The 18,367-nt window shown below is 39.4% G+C and overlaps 1 protein-coding gene across 1 annotated transcript in view; it reads right to left on the bottom strand.

The window, feature by feature from the left end:
* Positions 1-4,932: 4,932 nt before the first annotated feature.
* Positions 4,933-18,367, bottom strand: part of C9 (complement C9) — a 52,396-nt gene continuing 38,961 nt past the window's right edge. The window contains exons 6-11 of the mRNA XM_051150933.1: positions 16,988-17,248; positions 15,788-16,028; positions 12,914-13,060; positions 11,518-11,696; positions 5,903-6,128; positions 4,933-5,257 (exon numbers count right to left, since the gene is read on the bottom strand). Coding sequence (XP_051006890.1) covers positions 5,904-6,128; positions 11,518-11,696; positions 12,914-13,060; positions 15,788-16,028; positions 16,988-17,248 — 1,053 coding nt within the window. The 3' untranslated portion in view covers positions 4,933-5,257; position 5,903. The remainder of the gene's footprint in view (positions 5,258-5,902; positions 6,129-11,517; positions 11,697-12,913; positions 13,061-15,787; positions 16,029-16,987; positions 17,249-18,367) is intronic.

The raw sequence follows: 18,367 nt of genomic DNA, 5'->3' as shown, positions 1-18,367 counted from the left end.
ACTAAGACAGTGGTGACAAAAGAAACACAGTCACCAAACCTATTGTTTAGAGGGAAGTTACTAAGGTGTTCTGCCATGTACTACTTTTCCAATTTCCAGATTGAATCTTTTTGTTTGTCTAATATCTGAAATGCTACGTTTATAAGGGTTTTGACTGATAGCCTTGCATAATGACAATAGAAACATTATTGTAGGCTGCCTTTCTATTAGGTGCAAAGATCTTAAGTGTGTGACCTCAATGAACTTGCACATCAATTCCGTGAAGGATGTATTATTGTTCCTGAGAATTCTTAGGGCTTACAGACTTAGCAATTTGTCCGTTGTCAAGCAGCCACACTATTCCTTTCTCTTAGAGCATTTTTGCTGTTCCTACCTGGATAATATGTATTTGGTATAAGATTTGGGGGCTGGGGAGTGGAGAGATAGACGTTAACTACCCTGTGGAAATATGCGTGCATGAAAAAAAATCATTAAAAACAAATGGAAACATGTTTGACTCACCATTTTAAGTTCTCTCTCATAGGTAGCTAATTAGGACAAACTCGGGAGCGTATGGTATTAGGAAATGCCTGTGGAGGACAATGGTACAAGATGGGGGTGCACATACTTTCCCAAATCCAGACTCTTGATAGTCAACAGGCTTCTCATAATTCTCAGTGATAAGAAATGAATAAACAGCGTGAAAGGGGCAAAGCGTAAAGACTCAAGAAGGCTCTGGTCTGTCCTCAGCCCGCCAAGCCCAGGAAACATGATCACTCATCTAATTTCCTTGAGTCCTTTTGCTAAGGCCTCCTTCAATGGTGATTCAGAGTGAGGGGTTTTACTGTGCAGTGTGAACTCCAGAGGGCAATGATCCTCACAAATGTCTTTCCCAGAATGATGGTGTATCCCTTCCGTGGGCAAGCGGGATGATGCAGCCACATTGCTCTCCATTGCATGGACAAAGGGAAAACTGGTTTTCCTAAACAGACCAACGAAGAGACTGCTTCTTGCCCAGCAGGTCATTCTCACTCTACTATCTGGCTGTCCTCCCTCCTTTAGATTTAGAGACTTCCTGCTTTGCTTGCATCACTGTTGGCTTGTTTCTGATGTCTCAAGAGTGCACCCTGCTGGAAAAGTACCTTGCCAGACAGTCCACAGTTGAATTTGAGGTTAGAGGATTGGGCCATCAATAATGAAACTGGGGGTGAGTGTGTAGCTCAGCAGAGGGTACTTGCTAAGTATATAGATAGCTCTAGGGGGAGACAGACAGAGAGAAGGAGGGAAGAGAGAATGTGTGAGGAGAGGAGAGGAGGGGAGAGAAAGCACGAATATGAACGTGAATGAGAGTGGAACAGACCTAGACAATCCCCATAGTTACCATTTCTTTCTGGACTGTGCGAGGTTGGATCAAGTTTCCTTCTTTTCTGTTTGTGACAGGTGAGAGCTTGTCGGAGGCTCTAGCAGGAATGGGACCTCAGCTGCTCCCATCCAGTCCTCCTCTATCTTGGCAAAGTGGTCCCCCTTCCTCCCTTTTGACTAAACTTCAGAGGGTCACACATGGCGCGGTGAGGGGTCAACGGACACCCAGCCAGCCAGATATCTGAATCCACTGTGATGATAGTGGAGTGACAGAGATGGCAGCCAGACCATCCTTACACTCTCAGTTTGACATTTACAATTCAGACTCATTAAAAGAGGTCATAGCAGTTCCTCTAGTTACTTCCCTCTGCCCAGAGGGTCTGAACCTAAAGAACAGAGATCAGAATTTATGTGATTCAGAAAATTAAATTCTTTTTGATTAACACAGAGTCTGGCTACAAAATACAGGACCTCTTTTGAGCTCACTGAACAAACTTAAGTACCAAGGAGCCTGGTAGGTTGACTATTGTCCCTACGTCAAACTTAGTATTTTGTATTACAATGCGTCTCACAGCCAGTGTTACTTTTGTTTACTGTTAAACATCTTGAGAATTAATTTTAAATTTCACATTTGAAATTATTCGCCTGTGAATAATTTATGCACTCAGTAATCATATACATTTTTGAGAATTTCTATGACCTGAAAGAAATCTAAACTTATGTTTCCCTTTTCATTTCTGATTTTGTAATTAAAACAGCATGATACTGGCACAGCAACAGGATGATTGATCAATGGAATCAAATCAAAGACCCAGAAATAAATCCACACACATATGGACACTTGATCTTTTATAAAGAAGTAAAATCCATTCAGTGGGAAAAGGATAGCATCTTCAACAAATGATGCTGGCCTAACTGGATGTCTACATGTAGAAAAATGCAAGTAGACACTTATTTACACCATGCACAAAACTCAAGTCCAAGTGGATTGAAGACCTCAACATAAAACCAGAGACACTAAATCTGTTAGAAGAAAAAGTAGGGAAGAGCCCTGGACTCATTGGCACAGAAGACAACTTCCTGAACAGAACTCCAACAGCCCAGGCCTTAAGGTCAACAATTAATAAATGGGATCTCATGAGGCTGAGAAACTTCTGTAAGGCAGAAAATACTGTCAACAGAACAAAGCAACAGCCTACAGACTGGGAAAAGATCTTCACCAACCCTACATCTGACAAAGGTCAAATATCCAAAATATATAAAGAGCTCAAGAAATTAAACACCACCAAACCAAATAACCCAATTAAGAAATGGGGATCAGAATTAAACAGAGAATTCTCAACAGAGGATTATCGAATGGCTGAGAAACACTTAAAGAAATGCTTAACGTCTTTAGTCATCAGAGAAATACAAATCAAAACAACTCTGAGATTCCACCTTACACCAATCAGAATGGCTAAGATCACAAACTCAAGTGATAGCACATGCTGGCGAGGATGTAGAGAAAGGGAACACTCCTTCATTGCTGGTGGGAGTGCAAACTTGTACAACTACTATGGAAATCAGTCTGGTGCTTTCTCAGAAAACTGGGAATGGGGCTTCCTCAAGACCCAGCTATTGCACTCCTTGGAATATACCCAAAAGATACTCCACCACACAACAAGGTGATATGCTCCACCATGTTCTTAGCAGCCTTGTTCATAATAGCCAGAACCTGGAAACAACCTAAATGTCCTTCAGTGGAAGACTGGATAAAGTAACTGTGGTACATTTACACTATGAAATACTACTCAGCTATTAAAAACAAGGAAATCCTGAAATTTATGGGCAAAAGAATGGAACTAGAAATGATCATCCTCAGCGAGTTAACCCAGACCCAGAAACACTCAAATGGTATATACTTACTTATAGTTGGACACTAGGCCAAAAGGGATGTTCCATGAATGTCTTCACTTACCAGGAGATTGAGATAGATGCAGAGACTTCCTATTAGACTCTAAGTGAGGGGAATATAGGAGAATGGGGAAATAGAAGGATCTAGAGGGCCCTAGAAACCCATAAGAAGAACATCATGATGGGCAGATATGAAGCCAGGGGGGTCTGCTCAACATATGCATAAACCAAGGACAATTCATACAGTAAACATTGAACCTCTATTCAGATCTAGCCAATGGACAGGACATTCCCCACAGTTGCATGAGAGCGGGGAGTGACTCTGACATGAACTCTGGTACCCCATATTTGACTACTTCCCCTTGGTGGGGAGGCATGGTGGCACTCAGAGAAAGGATAAGCAGGCTACCAGGATGAGACTTGATAGGCTGCGACCATATGGTGAGGGAGGAGGTCCCCTTCTGTCACAGACCTAGGGGAGGGGAATAGGATGAAAGATGGAGGGAGGGAGGAATGGGAGGATAAAAGTGAGGGGATAACAATTGAGATGTAATCTGAATAAATTAATAAAAAATAAATCTAAACATAAATGAATGAAGTATTTAATAGTAAGAATAGTAGTGAAATGGCACACTATATGATATTTATATTTAATTGTGTTATAACTAATTTGGATTTTTGCATTTTCCTTTTAGTACTTTGGACATCCCTTCTCTATATCTTTATTGTCTCCCATTCTTTCTATCTCTTTCTGGCTCCCCTTTCTTTCCCCACATTACCTTTTTTAAAAATTTCTTTTAGACACATTCAAAATCAAAAGTTCTCAGGGCTGAGGAGATGGTTCAGCTTATAAAAGCATTTTTTTGTGTAAGCACAAGGACCTGAGTTTGAACCTCTGGAGGCCATGTGAAAGCTTGGTGTGCGTGTCTATGGTTCCAGAGCTCTTATGGAGATATGAGGAGGCAGACACAGAAGAATCCCTGAAACTCCAGGACCAGCTAGCCTGGTGCATGAATAGAAACCAACAAAGTAGCACAACAGCAAAGTGACCCTAGGTTAAGTGGAAGGCAAGAACCAGCACTATGGTTGTTTCCTGCCTTCTGCAACTGTGTGTACACGTGCATGTTCAGTTTCTCTCCCTTTCTCCCATCCTCCTTTCCTCCCTCCCTTCTTCCTTTCCTTTTTCTCCCCCTCTCTCTGTCAGTCTCTTTTACACACACACACACACACACACACACACACACACACACACACACACACTCACTCACACACACCTAAGACCCCACTGCCATCTAATGGGAAGACTACAGGCAATTTTAATCGGCTCCTTCTGCAGGCAGCCTTACCTTTCACAGCTCAGAAGTCTCACCAACTCAAAATTAAAACTGGATGAAATTCCTGGAGTTTGTGCAAAACAGAGGCCATTTGACAAGATTTAACTTAACAGTATTTGGTATTCATACTGCAGCCCTTCTTCCCAGACACGTAGAGTTACGTTGGACATCAAAGCCTACTAAGAGCAAACACTGTGCATGTGGTAGGTGTTTGGCATCTGCCAAATGAGTGCATGCTCATATAAACGAACAAGCAAATGAAACAACTACGTAAATAAGAGCTAAATTACATGGTACAGACTTGGTAATGCGACTGGTGGAATATATTAATCATATGAAGCCACTTGGCAATTACTTAAAGCCCTTTAGAACAACATTCTGTTTTTAATTTAATGTTGTTTTATTAGCAAGAGATTGGCATTGCCTGTGGGAAAAAGCAGTCCTGGCATGTCTCACTGCTGACTCTTCATTAGAGAATAAAAAATGGAAGCATTATAGGCATTAAAGAAGGGGGAAAGTCACTGTAGACCTAAAAGAGGGAGAACTTCAGAGGTTGGTAGGATTTCCATGAAGCAAGCTTCTTTCCACTTGGCGGTGAGGATTTCCTCCAGGGTAGGATGCTAAGTTGGAAAGTCCTGGGATTTTGTCCTTTTTTTTCCTTCCATGTGAACTTGGGTCTGATTTATTTCCTAAGGAAAACAGAAGGATGTCAAGTCTTCATGTTGACTAGGAGTCCATCTTTGCACCCGTATTCTCATGCGTATGTTCTTCCCCTGTTATCTGTGTCAGAATGAAGTACGGGGTCCATGCACTGGGCTATAGCATCGTCTGAGACACAAGTATGAGGCACGTTTACAGACAAGAAGAAGATGTTTGTGTTGTGTTGGGAGAATCAAGGTAATGGATGCTCAAATGACCAAGGGAAAGTGTAGAGTGTGCATATGCAGCGAACTCATTCCTAAGGAAATTAGAAAGCTTTCACCAGAGAGGTTAAGTGGCTTGGAGTCAGAATTGAATGTTTATATCCCACCTATAGATTAGAATGACTAGGAGACTAAAAGAAGAAAGGGGACAATAAAAGCACAAAGGAAGGTAAGGGAGAGGGAGGGAAGGAGAAAAACAGTAACTAGAATTTGCTTTTGTAATATTTCTGTTTGAATAATATATAGAGATAGATGATGTTAAAATGACACATGATGGCTGATTTGTTAGCTTTCAGTACTCAGTAAATAGTAGTTGTATTTAGACCACATGTGGAGTTTGCTAGAAAGTTCCATATGAACTAATCAAGGAATATTTTTGCCTTTAGTAATAGTAAAATAAGTTCATCTCACCTTAAAGATACCGTTTACTGATTTCACAGGCGATTCCCTTAAATGTGAGTGGGCAGGAACAGAGGCACTGCCCATCCAGAAGAACCGCTGTTCCTCCATTTTGACAAGGATGGCATTTTCTAACACTGAATTCATTGATATAGTCTTCAACAGCTCTTTCCAAATTCTGTTTCTTTACGTATGCATCTTTTATTTTTAAAGGAACCAGATTATATATAGGGGATAGCTGCAAGAAAGAAAATGTTCAGTCTTAGGTCTTTTCTACAGAGGAATTTGTGGAACACCCATCACTCAATCACTGGCTCACCAATTTATTTGTTAAGGGGAAGCTTATTGAATGGTTGTTGCCAGATACAGTGTTAGCCTTTGAGGTTACACTAGTGATCAGAAGTATTCATGATGCATGCTGTCATGCAGGTTACAGTTAAAAATAAAAAGAACAAAAGAGGGCATATGTTATCAAAAATACCATCAAGCAAGTAAAAAGCCTAAAGTGGGAGAAGGTATTTGCAATACCTTTAAGAAAGAATGGCATTCTTCACAGTTGAGTGGAGAGTGGGGTCTGACTTTCACACGTACTCTGGTGCCCCATATTTGACCACGTCCCCTGGATGGAGAGGCCTGGTGGCACTCAGAGGAAGGATAGCAGGCTGCCAAGAAGAGACTTGATTCCCTATGAGCATATACAGGGGGAAGAGGTCCCCCTCAGTCACAGTCATAGGGGAGGGGAGTAAGGGGAAAATGGGAGGGAGGGAGGAATGGGAGGATACAAGGGATGGGATAACCATTGAGATGTAATGTGAATAAATTAATAACATATATTTTTCTAAAAAAGAAAGAAAGAATGGACTCACATCTGGAATGTGTCAGGAACTACTAAGGCATAACAAGTTTGTACTAAGATAGTTTTGGCTAAGTAGTACCTTAACTCTTATTTCAGCTCTGATCTGTTTATTTAGAAGAAAGAGTCCTCTTTCCAGTGCTGCCACACTAGCACAAGCAGTGTAAGCATATGGTAGAGTTATTTTGGATTTTGAGAAAAGATATTTATCTTGTTTTGCCTTCAAAAGAAAGTCAAGGCCAGATCATCTAAGATACAAGAATAGAGGGCCATAGAAGAAACAGTTTGGATAAAACTATCTAAACAGTGTTCAAAGAGATAAAGATGAAGGACGCACAGGTGGTGACAGTTTCAACGAAGCCTAAATCCTGGCATCACAACTACCACAGGCAGACAGAGGAGAGCTCCAGTGTACCCGCCTCAAGCCTTCTTGCACAGCTCATCTGTTTATGACCAACTTTGTCTTCTATTAAGTAAGAAAAAGTTTTGAGTCTTTCTCCTATATTCACTAGCTTTCTTGTCATTGTAGATATATTTAAGTGGACACAGTTTATCAGGAAACTTTCTAAAATACCAATCTTAATATTCATCACATTTATATCTTTTCCAAACATACAAAATAACAGTGTGTACCAAATGTGGTTTCGTAATAGAATGATAATTACTTTTTGCCCCTATACAAGAGAGTTAGACACAACTTACACTCAGTCACTATGGCTATAGCCTACAGAGTACTAACATCTGTCAGTAACATCCAGGGCGTGTCTGCTAAGAATTACATAGCAGAACAAAATGGCAGATTTGTTCACCACTCATTATTACCTCAGGGCACTCAAGAAAGTCTGAATGTAGATTATTCATTTACTCAGTGTTAAGTGATTAAGAGTGGTGGTAGGAAATGAAAAAGGGAAAAAGAAAAGCCGAGAACAGAAAAGGTGAGGAGGCACAAGTGATACCAGGGAATAAAGTTCAAGCTAGAAGAAGAATGCGTCTATTTGCTCAAGGTGTACCACAAGCCTGGCTACATCTCTTAGTTCATTAAATAGCACACGAAGGAATTTATCAATCCCAGGCATATGAGAAAATACACCTGATTTCCAGGAGAAACAAAATGAGATTAAAGACTAATATCCCCCCAGGAGTTCCCATAAAGGGAACATTGTATTACATAACATCCTTTTGGAAAATGAAGCAGGCTTACGTAACCTTGCTTCTTATAATGTCAAAGCAAAACCTTACAGGAAGCAAGTGCATTAAATTACAGCTTTACTCCTCTAGCTGCTGTTGCCTCGCCAGAGGTTGTAAGCTTCATCTCTCTCTCTAATAAACTGCAGTAGATGTAGCTTCTCTCTGCTGACATTTTAAGGATTTGGTTTTTAACAGTGGCTATAAGAGGGAGAAGCAAAGTTCAAGTGTTTTGTGGAGACAATATGTAGGATATTTGTGTCAGTATACACGCAAGCTGAAAGTGGAATTAACATCTTTTCCTGAAAATTGAAGACTAAGACCAAAGTAAATGCTCAGACAATAGGCCAGCCTATATCCTCTATATGGAGAAAGGCCAAGAGCAAGCTATTGGGCTATTGAAAGCCACAGGCTCTATGCAATATAGTTCTGCCATGGTCGCTGTAGTGTAGGAAACAAAGTTACATCTCTACCATCATAATCATAAATTGGTTTACTTAGTATAATGTGACATCATGGTTGGTCTTCCAAGATGAGCCTGGCAACTTAAGTATGTAGGCCACTGACTGATTTAATTTGCTGCAGAGGATTAAACACCAATGGGATGGAAGAGTATAGCGAGTCTTTGTATGGATACACACAACGATAACTATTTTAGTATTAAGAGCATCCCTATTGTTTGACATGTTGTCTACAGAGAATCAAATCCTCCTGCTCCTCACTAAAAGGACAACCAGTGATTACAGACTGTAATTAGTAACCAATGACCCAAAGGTCCATTTCCACAAAATTTATGAAAGCAAAACTACTTAGATTCTATTTCAAGGTCAAACTTGCTATTGTTTGTGTGTGTGTGTGTGTGTGTGTGTGCACGTGTGTGTGTGTGTGTGTGTGTGTGTGTGTGTTTTGTGGCACTGGATGTTGAACCTGCGTACTTCTCTATGCTAGGCAAATGAAGAGCCATTTTCTATCTTTGAGACATGATCTCATTACGTCGCTCAGACTGACTTTAAACTTGTCATCCTTCCACCAGGTGTGGTGGCACATGCCCTCAATCCCCGCCCTTGTGAGGCAAAGGCAGGTGGATCGCTGTGAGTTCAAGGCCAGCCTGGTCTACAAAGTGAGTCTAGGACAGCCAAGGCTACAGAGAAACTCTGTCTTGAAGAAAAAAAAAAAAAGACCAAAACAAAACAAAACAAAATAAAACAAAAAACAAAAAACAAAACTTGTCATCTTCCTGAACAGATGGGATTACAGGTAGGTGTTACTTTACTGTGCTTGAAGGTCAAATTTAACTGTATCTAATTTCTTTTTAGGGACTTAAAAACATGGAAAATAAATAAAAAATGAACCATTTCTTCTTCTTAAAATGTTCTCTATAAGAAAATATATTTACAAAGAGGTACTTGGCACAGTACAGCTGCCATTTCCTTAGGCAGGTAGGACATTGATGCAAATTAACTAGGCTTTCAATTTATGGACTATGAAATGTAGACAACTAGAGTGGACAGATTCTTTACTAATCGAAAGATCTGAACAGTGAACAGGATATGCTATGATGTGCTGGACTTAGCCAGATGGACTGTGCTGGCTGCTGATGAGTTCTTTGAGGATTCTAGTAAATGCCGTGGGGACATCGCACCAGAGCCTTTATTCCTGCGGATGTAAAATGACAGCTCTGAAACATGTCGCACTGTTTACAACCTCCCAGACACCAGCCTTGGATCCCTTTGTAAAGGGCAAACTGAACTTGGTTTACTGAGCTGAGAGAACAAGCCAGCTTAGATGTTGTCTGCCTGCGTTTTCAATTCTTTCTTTATTTAAAATCTTCAGACATAAATTTTATTTAAATAAAATTTATATTTAACAAATGGGCTTCCTTTGATTTTCTCTTCTTTTTCTTTTATTTATTTTGTTTGTTTGTTTTTTGAGACAGGGTTTCTCTGTGTAGCCTTGGCTATCTTGGACTTGCTTTGTAGACCAGGCTGGCCTCGGACTCACAGTGATCTGCCTGCCTCTGCCTCCTGAATGCTGGGATTAAAGGCATGCGCTACCACCACCTGGCGATTTTCACTTTCTTATACAAGCAATTTTTTTTTCACTTTTATTACATCTAATTTGGGGGAAATACCTTCACTTTTGTTTTTCTAGTTGGACCCAGGGATTAATACAAGGTAAGGTAATGCTCTGCCACTGACCTATATCATCTCTCTCTCTCTCATCTATCTATCTATCTATCTATCTATCTATCTATCTATCTATCTATATTCTTTCTTCCTCTTCCTCCCCTCCCTCCACCTCTATTTTCAACTTTGAGACAGAATTCCTCCAAGTTGCCCAGGCAAGCCTTGATCTTGAGGCCTTCCTACCTTAACCTTCCAAGCAGCTAGAGCTACAGTCTGGGCTACTACACCTTTTGTGAAGTTATGTGTGCATGTCTGCTAAAGGCTTTATTTCTATAACCAAAATGCAGAATTGGTTGCAATTTTCAGTTTCTGAGTTTTTCCTTCCTATAAAGAGATAGTTTGCCAGGTTTGAGTTTGGGTGGCTTTAATTAACTCTTTAAAGACAATAAAATAGAGCAAGGAAGTAGAATTCTACAAAAACTAGTACTATAAAAAGCATTTCTAAAATGTAATAGAGCTGACATTGTGAGCAAAGATAAATTTGACTGGAGAAAATAAACCATAAGACATGCATGGAAAGCTGCTAACTATACAAGCAATGGAATTAGTACTTTCTACTAATACTGGGGTGGGGGTGGGGTGGGGAAGCAATGAATAGCATACATCTTTTTGGTAAGTGGAAATGGTAATTACATCTTTATAATGGTAACACATAGTCTCCAACCCCTTCATGAGGAAACAGAAGATTGCAGACTCTCAGGGTTTCTTAGATTGAACATTATTATAATTACAGAAAAATAGGGGGCAGGCCAAGGGATCCACACCTGTATTCCTAGCACTTGGAAGGCTATGGCAGAAGTTTGCTGAGCTTTCAAGACCAGACCAGGCTACAGAGTTAGACCCAGACTACTCAGAAGGCTGAGGCAGGAAGATCATTGAAGTTTAGGAGTTAAAGATTAACTGTGCCATAAGGAAGAGAGAGGAGCTGGATTCTCAGAGGACAAGAATTACTTGTCTTTGTGTTTTATGTTTGTCAAGGCATTATGGACATCCTTTTCATAATGACTCTTGAATGAGGGTCTCCTGAGTGGTAGGTGATGCATGATACCCAGCCAAAGGCTGACCGAAGAGAAGTATTCTTGGTGCCTGCTTTGTGCCACCCTGCACTATACACTCTTTATGCACAATCTTAATACATCCTCAAGAGCACATGGAGCTCTGAAGAATTTAGTGTTGTAGAAATCACATGTTGTAGTGAGAGACAGACGGCAGCAGGAGCTTATTCAGCTTGTCTGAAACTACGCCATGCCTTTCTTTTATGCCATTCTTCTTTTTGAGAAAGCCATGAGAGAGTATTTAAATACTGACACCTCTCTCTTATAAAGGCAACAATTATCTGAACCTACTCAGATGTGTAATTAGAAAATGGCAGCATCTTCGATCTTAAAAGAAACATTCCTTACTTTTTGACTAATGAGAGCTGGAGCATCATTCAAGGATGTTGCCCAGTTGACAAAGTCATCCACATCAATTGTCTTGGCTCCTCTGAGAAGCTTTTCTTTCAGGAGAATTGCGTGTTTACTGGTTCCTCCTCTTATGAATGAAATGACGTCATCTATGATGTTATCACTGGTGATGTTTACTGGAAAAACAAGGAAGACTTGAAGAAAAAAGCATTTGCAACTCTGTGGTCAGTTATTTGGATGGCATTTGATAAATGTGTTCTAATCTTTTTAGGATAGCTTGGTGTATTTGTTGAACTTTAATTGTAAATATTACAAAAATCTCTGCGCCATAATCTATGAGGGCAATTTTTCTCAATAGTCAGTTATAGAGTTCTATTTCTTTAAAAAAAAAATAACGATGGTAGATAGATTGATAACTTATATCTCATCATATAAGTTCAAGTACATATAGGGAAATTAACATGACTTTGAAGGAATTATATACATTTTTATAAACTTAATTTCATTATTATACTGTGTATAATGAGCTTGAAATTGTCTTGATAGTGAACTGTTGTTTATCCTTCATCATTTATACAAATGAAAAATCTTAAATGGTGTGGTGGAATAGCCGCCTGTGGTGGTGCAGTGAACCTAATGGTATAAGACTGTGCTCCTTCATTAGTTGCGGTCATATCTACAAGTGAACAGAACTCAAACAGCGTCCAGCTCCTGCTTCTACAGCTCCTTTCCTATCAGTTGGCTCTTTGCAGATGATCAGAGGCATTTTTTTAAAATTTAAAATAAAAAGCTTAATCAAAATTTAAATAAAAATAATTTCAAGTGTTTCTACTTAGAAGAAGATATGATGTCTCCAGCAGACCTTAATTCTTGTAAAACTGCTAGACATTAACGAGACAAGGTTATGCTTGTAACAGGCATCTTATGTTCCAAAAAGGCATTGCAGTGGTTGGGCACTAAAGGAAGATTTGCTGATGAGCCCATGCTGAAAATAGAGCTGAGAAGACAATTTAGGTATTATTCATTGTCATGGACACAAGAGCCTACATTAGCTTATATCAAACCTTGTGAAAATTAAGGAGAAAAAGAAATTGGTGCTGAAGACAATTTTTCATGGGTGACTGGTTTTCTATCATTCCCACAAAATATACACAGACAAGTGTGGTAATGCCAGCAGCCCCTAGAGCCATGTGCCTCCCTTGCACAGCAGTGGCACTGACAGGTATGTGTCTGTGGGCTGCTCTTGCTCATAGTGGCCAAAGGAAAGAATAGTTCTTAATAAGTGATTTTGACATTTCTAATTGGAGATGGTAACAGGGTATGAGAAGCAATACTCTTAGCTATTGGCTAGTAGCTCTGCCTTCCTCCATCTAACCAATCATCCCACACTTACCAGTTTTACCACCACCGGTCTTTGTGCAATCATTTTTATTAACATTTGCTGTGAGTGATGGTCCATCTAAGATGCTTTGTATAGGGGTGGTTAGAGATACATCCAGTTTAAAGCCAAGACAATGCTTTACATCATTCAGGTCAATACCTGTGTTATAGATTCATATGAAGATTATTTGATATTATCTGTTAATATCACAAATTCTAACCTTGCCATGTACATTCCTAGACATCATTATTGACTCAAAGGTAACGTCATGTCTTCCCTGTCTTGTCTTTTTATTGGAATCTAGTGGCATCCTTTTACTTGGCTTGTCAACTTGGTAGCAAAGGACATATTACATTTACCAGTTGCTTGAAAAGGATGCAGGTCAGCCTAGGTGGTTATAGTAAAATCCTTTGTGATACACAAGGAAGACAGCAGCAGCTAACATGCACGGAATGTTATATGCCTGAAATCATTCTAAACATCTTGTATGATTTAGCTAATTTAATTCATACATTAATCTTATGAAGTATCACTCATTTTCATTTGAGTCTACACAAACACAAACTAACATCCAATTTTTTTGGACAGATGGTTTGAATATATAGCAACTTCATTTCCCCTGATACTATGAATGCTTACAAATAAGAATTTTGGAAGTCAACTAACTCTGGCATATGCCTACCTAAACAGTTATATCCTGAAATTTCTTGAATGTCTATATTATTGTATATATATTACATATGCAACATATTTAATATTTCTCAACAGTTCCTTTGTTTTAAAGGTAAACAGACCTGACTTTACTGAGTCCTTTAGCTTTTGTTCATACTTCTTTTTGATGTTACCTCATACATACACACATATACATGCTATTATTTGTTATGAATTCCACCATGTTTTGTTTCTAACAGAAAGGAAAACCATGTTTAATGTAGAATTTAATTCATCCAACATGTATTTCTTGCACACTTGTGGGAACAACAGAATAATTATCTGCTGCCATTTCCAGTGAGAAGGGAAGTGAGAGGATTTAAAGAATAAAATAAAATGAAAAAGAAGACAATGACAGAAAGAATTCTAGAATCTTACACCCACCCTTAAGAAGTAAAAGGTCTAGAATTCTAAAATTGAGGTGGAAAATGGATGACTCCAATGAGCCTATTTTCTACCTCAGGGGTGGACACTTCCATATGTAAATGACCTAAAATGAGGTACAGAGATGCAGTTTTCTCTTCAAAGGCACTGGGACTAGCCCCAGGACTATTATCTAAGGCCAGAAGGTATATTGGTTTAAGTAGGTAGCTCTGAGTTTCTCAGAACCGAGGATCTCCTTTGTAGAGCTTTGATTCAAAGACACATCTGGGCTGATGGCTTCTCTGTGTTCTGATCACCCTGGCTGAGCCTTCCCTCAGGTGGTTCCTTTCATGTTCCTCATTCTGTGATTCGCTTTGACTCAGCCTACCAAGTGGAGCTCACAGAGACCTCCCTGTGCTGTGAGTACAGCCCTGAGCAACACAGTGGGCCAAACACCTCCATATTGCATGCCCCTAGGGAGGCCTGTATATGCTCAATACCAGACTGAGGTAGCAAGAGCAGTTGGCTCTGGCCATGTCATCTGTTCATACAGGAAATGTTTATTAATACAGGGAGAGTGTTGAGTTTAGGATCACCATTACTTCCCACTCTCCATTTGAAACTGAGGCCTTGACACACACAGGAGCCATGAAAGTGTATCTTAGCAATACATTCCTGTCCAACAGGGAGACCCAAGTATTGTGAGGATGGAGAGGAGATATGCTGGCATCTGTGACATATTGTAACTAGTCATAATCACTCAATGGACCACATGGTTATTTTTAATTATTTAATTGTTTAATTTATTAATGTTTTTGTTCTTTGAGATGAGTTGCTCTACATAGTCCTGACTGTCCTGGAACTCTCTTTGTAGACCAGTCTGGCTTAGAACTCATAGAGATCTTCCTGCCTCTCTATCTCACAAGTGCTGAAACCAAAGGCATGCACCACCATGTCCGACTATAGTTATGATTTATTAACACAGTCATTTTGAGTTTACTTTATTATTTTTATAAAACACAGTCTTTCTGTGATATCCAGGCTGGCCTCAAACCCCTGGTCTTTAGCAAGCCTTTTACCTTAGCTTTTTAAGTAGCTGAAATTACAGGCACATATTGCTGTACCTGACTGCTCTGCTTTATTCCTAAAAGGACTCGATGAATCTTTTGGCCCAAAGCATCTCTTAACTTGAGAGGATGCCTGGATGAATCACTATGTTACCTTTGACGCATGGTTTTGGTTGTAACAAAGTCTTATTCAATATGGTCTCAACTGAACTATCCTCATAATATTTGAATGATGACCGCATGAGACAAAATTAATTTTTCAATCTTGTTTTAACACATTGTATTTATACTAAAATACTGATTCTTCCTTTCTCTCAAAGACAACATTTAGAACAATTCGTTCCCACCAACACTGAAGAATACTTTGAAAGATAGTCATCATACATAAATTGAACTAGTCTGAGGAGTAAGAGGCAGGTTATGTAAATTATTTCTTATACCTTATTCTACATCTTAAATAAAAATGTCTTAGAAGCTGTATTCCCATTACCAGCCATTCCATTATAATATGATGGTACATTTCTTTGTAATACTATTGGGTAGTTTGGGAGCAAATGAGCTTATTCAAAGTGTAAATCAATGAACTGTTTGATAGACTGTTAGATGCCAAAGTGCAAAACAGAATTATCTCAAGAGAGCAGATTATTAGGTTATTTCATTCTAAGAGTTTACTAAAAGAGGGGAATAAAAGCAGCAGTACTCAATCATAACCACATTTGTAGCTAGAATTCATTTTCAGGCATACCTTTCTCTTTCATGGAAGCTTTATCCAAGACATAGATAATTTCGTAGAGTCCTCCCAGAGACCCAGAGCTACTGTAGTGAGTCCCATACGTTTCCAAAAATCCAAAATATTCTCCCTTTTCATAGGAAACTGGCAGAGCTTTTATGTCATCCAGGAAAGTTGTTGTCACTACAACGTCTCGATTTCTCATCACAAATCTACCTAGATGAACCATGCCTTTCACATGCAGAAACACTTTTTCCTTTGTGGAAGAAGAGAAACATGACTTTTATCACTAATCCATTTCTAAAGACTAGATAGCTGTCTTTATTTGCTGTTATATTTATTGTTTTTGGCAGACACCCTCTGCTGAGCTTTCAGCTGCACAAAAGATTTTTTTGTTGGCTTGATTCTAGAAAGTACTCTAAGTATCTAGGAAGATGACTAGCCATATGGTCAGTATACAACTAAGAAAGCAAGGAGTGAGCTAAAAGGTTCCAACTCTGTGGGGATGTGTATATCACGGCAATGTGTGGACTCATACAAACTAACTGTACAGTTGAGTACAATATAAATATTGAGAGTGGATTGTTACTTTTATTAATGCAGATGAAGCATCTAAGCAGATGATGATGTATCAGGAAAGGAAGAGTAAGTAAGCATTTGATCAATATCCTACCAATGCCTAAAATAATATTTATTTAAAGGTGGTGAAATGAACTCTGAAATCCACATTAAACATTAAAAACAAATGGAATTCTTTAAAGTCTCAGTCTGAAAATGCAATTCCAAAGTAAGCAAACCAATTTTGTGTGCAACGTGTATAAGCACACAGCACCATTGCTTCAGAGACAGGCTCTACTGTGAGCACATAGACATCGCCCTGAGGGGCCATTCAATAAATAAGCAAAATCCCCCAGATTAATTCTTCATTGAATTAATAATCATGGTGACTGTTAAATGGGATGCTCTGACATAAAAGTCAAGTAGGATGCTCTGAACCCTTAGAACACATAGTTCTAGCCAGTAAAACCCAATGTCGGACTCACTGACTACTGCCAGCATCTGAGAATTCCCTGTCCTTGGCAGTCTGCTTCCTGTTCACAATATCTCTGTGAAATTTTGCTGTGTTTTACTTTCATTTCCTATTACCTCAGAGAGAGGCTTGGGTAGTTTGAAATAGTCCCATCATACTCTTTATATGAATTATCCTGTTCTTACCGTCTTTGAAAAGTATGTCGACAATCGTTGAAAATTTTCATTCTTGAAATATGAAAATTGAAACTTAGCTGAAGTGTCCCTAGGCTTTGAAGAGTTTTTGTCTGGGAAAATGTCATTAGCTCCTTTTACAGGTGTTTCAGTGACTGTAAGTTTTAGAGATAAATCTGCATTAAAATTTGAGGTCTTCTCCTTGATGATGCTTTTGAATATTTGAATCTGTTCTTCATAATTCTCAGTTCTGAAACTTTTATCAGCCTTGGTCTAAAAGGGCATAGTAAAAAGAAGAGCTGTTAAAAACAAACCAAAATCATGCAGCGATTTGAAAAGCAGCAGAAGCAAGGAGTTTAAGATAAAGGTGCTGGAGTCGGATTTCTTGGGTTCAAGCACAGTGTCTGTATTTTAATGTCATTTCCACTGCTGTGATAAAATATCCTAACAAAAGCAACTTTAGGGGAGAAAAGATGCATTCGGCTCAGGACTCAATCACTTTGGAGAAGTGAAGGCAGGAATCTGAAGTAGCTGACCTCATCACTTCCATAGTTAAGAGCAGAGAGAGGGAGAGAGAGAGAGAGAGAGAGAGAGAGAGAGAGAGAGAGAGAGAGAGAGAGAGAGAGAGAGAGAGAGAGAGAGAAGGAGGGAGAGGGAGAGGGAGAGGGAGACCCAATGTATACTTGTGCTCAGTTTTCGTCCTCTACTATAACATAGTTTAGGCCCTAAGCCCTGGGAATGGTGCTACCTGATTTTAGGCTGTGTCTTTCCACATCAGTTAACACAGTCCAGGCAATCCCCTGCAGACATGCTTGGGGGAGATTCTAGATTGTGTCAAGTGAACAATTAATTACAACTGAGCATCACAACCCCTCCTATTTTAACAGGTCACATGGACAGATCAAATTTAAGCTATAGCCTTCTAGCTCTTGTCTGCAAAATTTATGTTTATATAGTAACATAAGATACAGTCTAACTTTATAAAAATCCTTAGCCTTTAAAAATTCAGACATCTTAAGGGGTCTGACTTTCACACGTACTCTGGTGCCTCATATTTGACCACGTCCCCTAAATGGGGAAACCTGGGGCCACTCAGAGGAAGGATAGCAGGCTACCAAGAAGAGACTTGATACCTTATGAGCATATACAGGGGGAGGAAGTCCCCCTCAGTCACAGTCATAGGGGAGGGGAGTAAGGGAAAAATGGGAAGGAGGGAGGAATGGGAGGATACAAGTGAGGGGATAACCATTGAGATGTAATATGAATAAATTAATTTAAAAATGTTTAAAAAGAGTTCAAAATCTCTTAACTCTAAGTGCCTATGGGGAGGAAAAACAAGCCACATTCTTCCAACATATAATGGCACAGAACAAACGAACTGGGATGCAAAAC

The sequence above is a fragment of the Acomys russatus genome, chromosome 9 (assembly GCF_903995435.1).
Source record: "Acomys russatus chromosome 9, mAcoRus1.1, whole genome shotgun sequence".
In the NCBI taxonomy this organism is placed as follows: Eukaryota; Metazoa; Chordata; class Mammalia; order Rodentia; family Muridae; genus Acomys; species Acomys russatus.
Note: the sequence above shows the minus strand (reverse complement) of the source record. Positions and strands in the feature narration are given on the sequence as shown.